Genomic DNA, 6,000 nt, shown 5'->3' with positions numbered 1-6,000 from the left:
ACGTTGACTCTTGTTTTCAAACCTGGCAGCTCGTGTGGGATTTAAAAAAAAAAAAAAAAAAAAGAAGAAGAAGAAGAAGAAGAAGAAGAAGAAGAAGAAGAAGAGTTTCAATCTATGACATCTACTTCTTATGATAATTCTTTAATATTAAATTAAGACATTAATCAGTTTTTGGTGTACACGGAGATTGAATTCCAAATATCTTATTCAACTATTAGAGATTTTCTTAGTCGAGTTAACTGGAACCCACAACTCGTGAGACCTATATGGTGGTTTCAACCCAATAATTTTGTGAAAAATTAAAAATAAAGGAAAAACTAGTTAATGGATATCCTAAAAATATTGATTTAGAAAATATTTTAAATTTTTTTAGATAAAAAAAAGTAATTAATTTTTTAACGTTTTTTATACGGAAAATGTTAGAGGTATAAATTTTTTTACAAAATTTTTTGCAAAAGGCTGATATTGTAAATAATTATTGGTAAATAAAAAAAGTGATTTTATTGGTGGGCCTAGATGAGAACCAGTAAGAAGTTGGCTACAACAACAGTTTATAAAAATGTTATAAAATAGTTTATAACTGTAATATTACTCTTTTTATATTTCCCATGAAAATAGTGTCAAAATTTGCCTAAAATGATTTAGAAGTATTAACAATTGTCCAAAAAGTATCTGTTCACAAGACCCTCAATCAAAATATATAAATATATTTTTTAATTAAGAAAAAAAAATTGAGACGAAAACTAATTGTTTATAGAACAAAATTTAGTTACAAAATTGATTGTGGTTTAAGGCTACAACTTTACTCAATATCATTAAAATTACTACAACCCCGTTTGGATACCGTTTTGCTCCTCACGTCTGGCATTTTTGCCTTTTTTTCTTCTTTTTTTTTTTACCAGCGTCTCTTGTACTATTCATGGAACATGAATAGTGCATTAAGGCAAATATACAGTAATTCAGCCGTGAATAGTAACGAGGAAGTTATTATTTTTTATTATTTTTAGAAATAAGTTTTCAGTAAAATAAGCAGTATCCAAACACACACCACATATCTTGAAAATCTAATCATTGGATTGCATGTTATTTACACTCTTAATACACATGTCAAATTTTGTGCTAATTGAATATTATTTACTCTATAATAATCTATAAGATTATATTTTATGAATAATTTTAAATTATAAAAATTTGCAATTTGAACAATTTATTGATGACATAGTTACTAATCTTTAATTTTCTAAAAAATTTACAACCATGGAAGATATAAAAAGAAAATGTAATCCAATGGTGGATTTATCAAAATTTACATCCAATAAAAAGATATTGAGTAAGATTGTAGTCTCAACTTACAATTAATTTTGTAACTAAACTTTGTTCTTACTTATATTAAGAAAATTATCCAATCAACTTGAAATACACGGATGAATTGTGGTGGGACATCCTAGGAGAATATTATCCTAATAGCAACATGATAAATAACTTACTTTTATTTATTTTTGTTATGAGATTAAAGTTCACATATTAATTTGTAAAATTTATATAATAAAACATGTAACATTCTAAATAGAGGTTCTAAAAAATTCGTTTGCTTTTCATTAATGCTATGCTTATGCCAATAGCGGAAATAAAAATACAAGTAAAGGAATATTTCTTCTTCTTCTTCTTCTTCTTCCATTTTTTTTTTTTTTTTGGTAATAGCTTTTTTTCTCAACCTTTGCTCATGGGTTTAGACCTACATTGCTGGAACATTTGCACCTTGTTTTTGCTTTGTGTTGGACACAATTCCACACGCACAAGCACAATATCTAACACAAGAGAACTATGTGATAAAATTAGGACGAGTTGTAATATAGATAAGGCCCAAGTTCAAATTAAGTCTCATATATTAAGAAGTTTACAATGGTTTATAAAGAGCTCGTTCCAATCCAATGTAGGGTTGTACATAAGAATCAAAGTGCTTAACACATCCACACCAACACAAAAAACTTGCATTTGTTCGAAAACAAGGCACATATCAGGGAACTAGAATTTCTTCTTGAAAGGGCCAAAGTTAACTAAGTTATATTTAAAAACGAGATGCGAAACAAACACTCAATTTGTCCCGGGCCACGATTGCTTATTTGTCTGGTGCCAATTAGAATAGAAAAAAGAAAAAAAGAAAAAAAATACTGATGGCAGGTGATAGATCGAGGCATTAATACTTTGTTTTCGTTTACTGAATTCTTTTCAATGAAGAGTTGTAAAATAAACATAAATTCAAAGCTAAGCATGTAAACTGAACAGATATAAAGGTTTCTGGGAAAGCCCCTATTTTGTTTGGATGGCATTATGGCCACTCTTTAGCAACGAAGAACCAGCATGTTTAGAGGGTATCTGAATTACTTATAATCAAACCAAAGCAAGCATTCATGGACATCATAAAAATAGAAGATTTGTTAATTATATTAATAATAATAGAAGAATACATCCATGTTGTTCATTGTGAGATACATTTTGGTCATTTGGTCATATATACGACTAATGACTAAAAGAAGATAGGAAGGTATCAGCCAACTTCTGACCCAATAGAACCTGAGACGCAGTATCCAAGTGCAGATTGTCTTTGTTAAGGTGGGATCCCTTAGCATCAATGCACTTGACATTGTTCAGATTTATGCTCAGCTGAGCTTCTCTTACAGTTTCCATTAAGGGGCCTTCTGCTGATGCAATCGCAACCTGCACACAGAAATACCAGGCACAAACAGACACTTTTCTTAAGAATTTTTCTAAACATTATTTAGTACTATTAAAGTAGCCATAAAAGAAAATTAACTAACAATGAGTATAAAGGAAACAAAAAAAATTTAAACTTGTTTCACAATTGCTAATATATCTTGTGAATGGGACATTATAGTAATGAATTTATATAAAAGTGATGTTACTCTATTAATAATTTATCATCTTTACTAGTATGTTGTGAAAAAAGTTATGGAATAAGGTTATGAAAAAAATTGTATCCCTAACATTGCTTTTGACGAATAATATTGGTTTTTTATTTCTCTTATGTGTCACTTTAAAATTGCAGAAACAAAGATTTTGTCCAATAAGTAAATATTTTTCATCACATGACTCAAAGGTCTACTCATAACAAAGTAAATCGTAACTTGCAAACAAAACACAATAGACCCTTCTAAAATGACTCTTGAGAACAAAACATTTGAATAAAATACTACCTAGAGGTGTATTTCAAATGAATTCCTTTTATGGTTTATATTAAATATTAATAAGCAATATATCAAACGTTACATGACGAAAATTACATTATTAGATATAAAAAATAAAAATATGAATCATGAAATTGTGAGAGTTCTTGTTCCCGAACTACGAAACACAACTAATTAATTGAATGCGTAATAAGAACTTTCGAACCTGAGTTGAAGTAAGAGGAATGAAAAACAAAACATTCTGAATTTTCAAAAGAATATAGTGTGTCTGAATATTGAATTAAGCTAAATTCAATTAAAGAAAAACCATACCATGATTATGGGGAGGTCAGGAGCGTTCAGATCACGTCGAAAATCTTGGAACAATTTCTCCAATCTGCTCTTGTATGACTCTGCATCCGCTTTCTCATTTGTATCGCTCTCACCTTGATACCAAATAAGTGCTTGAATTTTCCCTCCACTTTGCAACGAGGCCTTTGCCCTATCCACTAACCTTGTGTACAATTTAGTCCCCAAAGCCCATTGCTTGATCTTAGTTGCTCCTTTTGCACAAGGAACCAGACCAATCACCCCAAAGCTAGGGTCCTTGGCCAAGATTGCATTAGCAAAAGGCAATCCAGGTCCAATGCCTACAGTCTTACCATAGTCAATTCCCGCATGAAGGGGCTCATGAGCTTGCACCCAACTCTTGTCTAAAGCTAGTTGGAGAATGTTTGGATTGGGATTGCTTTCATAAGGGATTTTACCATCCCATTTCGGCGTGTTTAGACCTCCACGTCCAGCCATGTTGCTTTGCCCCGCTAAGATAAATATGTTCTTAGGTTTAACTTCTTCGGGGCAAACAGACCCGGCAAGAGCGACGAAGAAGAAGAAGAGAAGCATCCCTTTGCTCATCCTGGAGGCAAAGTGTTGCAATGGGGAAATATCCTTTGGATTCTATTTCTCTTGGGATGTCTCTTGAGCCATGTTGCAAGCAAGATAGTTTCTATTTATATGGCACCAAATTTGTTTTTAGTTGCAATTTACAGACTAGAGAATTTGTTTTGAGCCAAACCTCTCTAACCATCTAAACAAACTACTTTTCAATCAGGCATTTTAAATGTCCCTTCCCTTTATTTCTGGGTAATAAAACATGTTTAAAAAGGAAAATACTAATTAAAGCCACTGTGTCAATGTATTACTAAGATAAATATGATTGGTGACACATTAATTATTAAATTTATTTAATAAAAAATATAATTTTTTTTTTCCATAACATCAATATTTTAAAGAACGAAAATACAGCTTAATTAGTATTCATTTTGAGGCTCATGTTGGAAACCAACAAACAAACTAGATAGCTATCAGTTGTCAATCAAGAATTTTGCACAAAATTTTCTGTTGAGGAGATAGCTATCAGTTATCAATCAAGAATTTTGCAAAAACTTTTCTGTTGATATCCTCCTCAACTATTATACAACAAAATAATTGTTATAAAGAAGAGGTTAAGAATACTAAGATCTTCATGCTTGCCTGTTAAAATGACTTATTTGTATTTACTATTTAGATGTGATTTATTGTAGCATTCTTTTCGAAACCTCAACTTTGTAACTAATGGAACAAACTAGTTTTCAATTAAGAATTTTGGTGGAATACAGCATATATTAACTAAAATACGAAATGTATGGTTTTGAAAAATGATCTATGAAGAAATTTGTAATTACTAATTACCTCTTGGTCACATTTCTGCCCATTCATCACATTTTTTTCCCAATTGTGCGTAGATGCATTTTATTGAAGAGACTCGTGACTTTGGGTATTAATATTTTATTTTTGGTAAGAAAATTAAAATACTATTATGATTAAAACTTAATTACCAAATGTTCTAAAAAAATCATAACGACTTTCATTAATTATTTTAATTGTCTATTATAAAATTTTGGTCTTGATAAAAAATTATAAAAAAAAAAAAAAAAAAACTTTTCTTACACTATGCACTTTGGTATGTAACTTAAAAATAATTTTTCTTTTCATCTTTACTATTTATTTTATAGTTAAATTTCAATTATATTATTAGAGTATCTTTTATGGTTTATATCATGTATAGTTATCATAACTGACCAGACTAAAAACCTGGTTCACTGGTTCATTGATTTAATCTATATATGATTCATTAGCTGAACTTGTAGATCCAATAATTAATTAATTAATTAATATTTTTTTATATATAGTTATAAAAATATTTAGAAGACAAAGAAGAAAAAAAAAAGAAAAAAAAAAAACGATTTGAACTTGAATACTATAGCTGAATGGATAGATTAGACTTGAGGGGAAAAAAGTGAACATTTTTTTTTAAAATTCTTTATTGACTTAAAAGCTCTTATAAAGACATGATAAATCCTTTAAAAAAATGTATTTCTTTCTATTATAATTAGTGTAACTACTGACTATCAAATTATTTTAAAAAAATGACTATAATTAATAATAATAAAATATTTTAAGGAAAAAAAAAAAAAACTAAAAAGTCTAGAGTCACTGAAAATTTCATATAAAAATAGCACTGTCCTTATTTCTCACCCTTGTGCATTTGACTGTTTTTTGATTACATAGTAAACATTTCAAAATTTTAACAACTTAATTTTTCTGTATATCTCAATCAAATGTGCTGGAAATTCCGGCAGTTTAATTTATAAGGGCCTTGAGAGCTTGGGTGTAAAAATAAGTTAATAAACTTTTATGGGCTTAGACTAAATAAGGCCCAATACTTCCTTCTACTTCTTCTTCTTTTTTGTATAGAGGCCCAATTCTTTCTTAT

General features: G+C 29.3%; 1 protein-coding gene across 1 annotated transcript; it reads right to left on the bottom strand.

The window, feature by feature from the left end:
- Positions 1-2,520: 2,520 nt before the first annotated feature.
- On the bottom strand, positions 2,521-4,121 carry LOC115957656 (probable carbohydrate esterase At4g34215). Its single transcript, XM_031075956.1, has 2 exons — positions 3,519-4,121; positions 2,521-2,718 (listed from the first exon to the last, which is right to left on the bottom strand). Exons 1-2 carry the CDS (start codon positions 4,098-4,100, stop codon positions 2,521-2,523), a joined length of 780 nt encoding a protein of 259 aa, XP_030931816.1. The 5' UTR covers positions 4,101-4,121.
- Positions 4,122-6,000: the final 1,879 nt, after the last annotated feature.

The sequence above is a fragment of the Quercus lobata genome, chromosome 2 (genome assembly GCF_001633185.2).
Source record: "Quercus lobata isolate SW786 chromosome 2, ValleyOak3.0 Primary Assembly, whole genome shotgun sequence".
NCBI classification, from domain to species: domain Eukaryota; kingdom Viridiplantae; phylum Streptophyta; class Magnoliopsida; order Fagales; family Fagaceae; genus Quercus; species Quercus lobata.
Note: the sequence above shows the minus strand (reverse complement) of the source record. Positions and strands in the feature narration are given on the sequence as shown.

What these genes read in the sequence shown, in the direction of transcription:
- LOC115957656 (XM_031075956.1), bottom strand. Translation starts at nt 4,100, where the DNA reads ATGAGCAAAGGGATGCTTCTCTTCTTCTTCTTCGTCGCTCTTGCCGGG. An exon ending in CTGACCTCCCCATAATCATG is followed by an intron (nt 2,719 to 3,518) that starts GTATGGTTTTTC and finishes TTCTGTGTGCAG; the next exon opens with GTTGCGATTGCATCAGCAGA.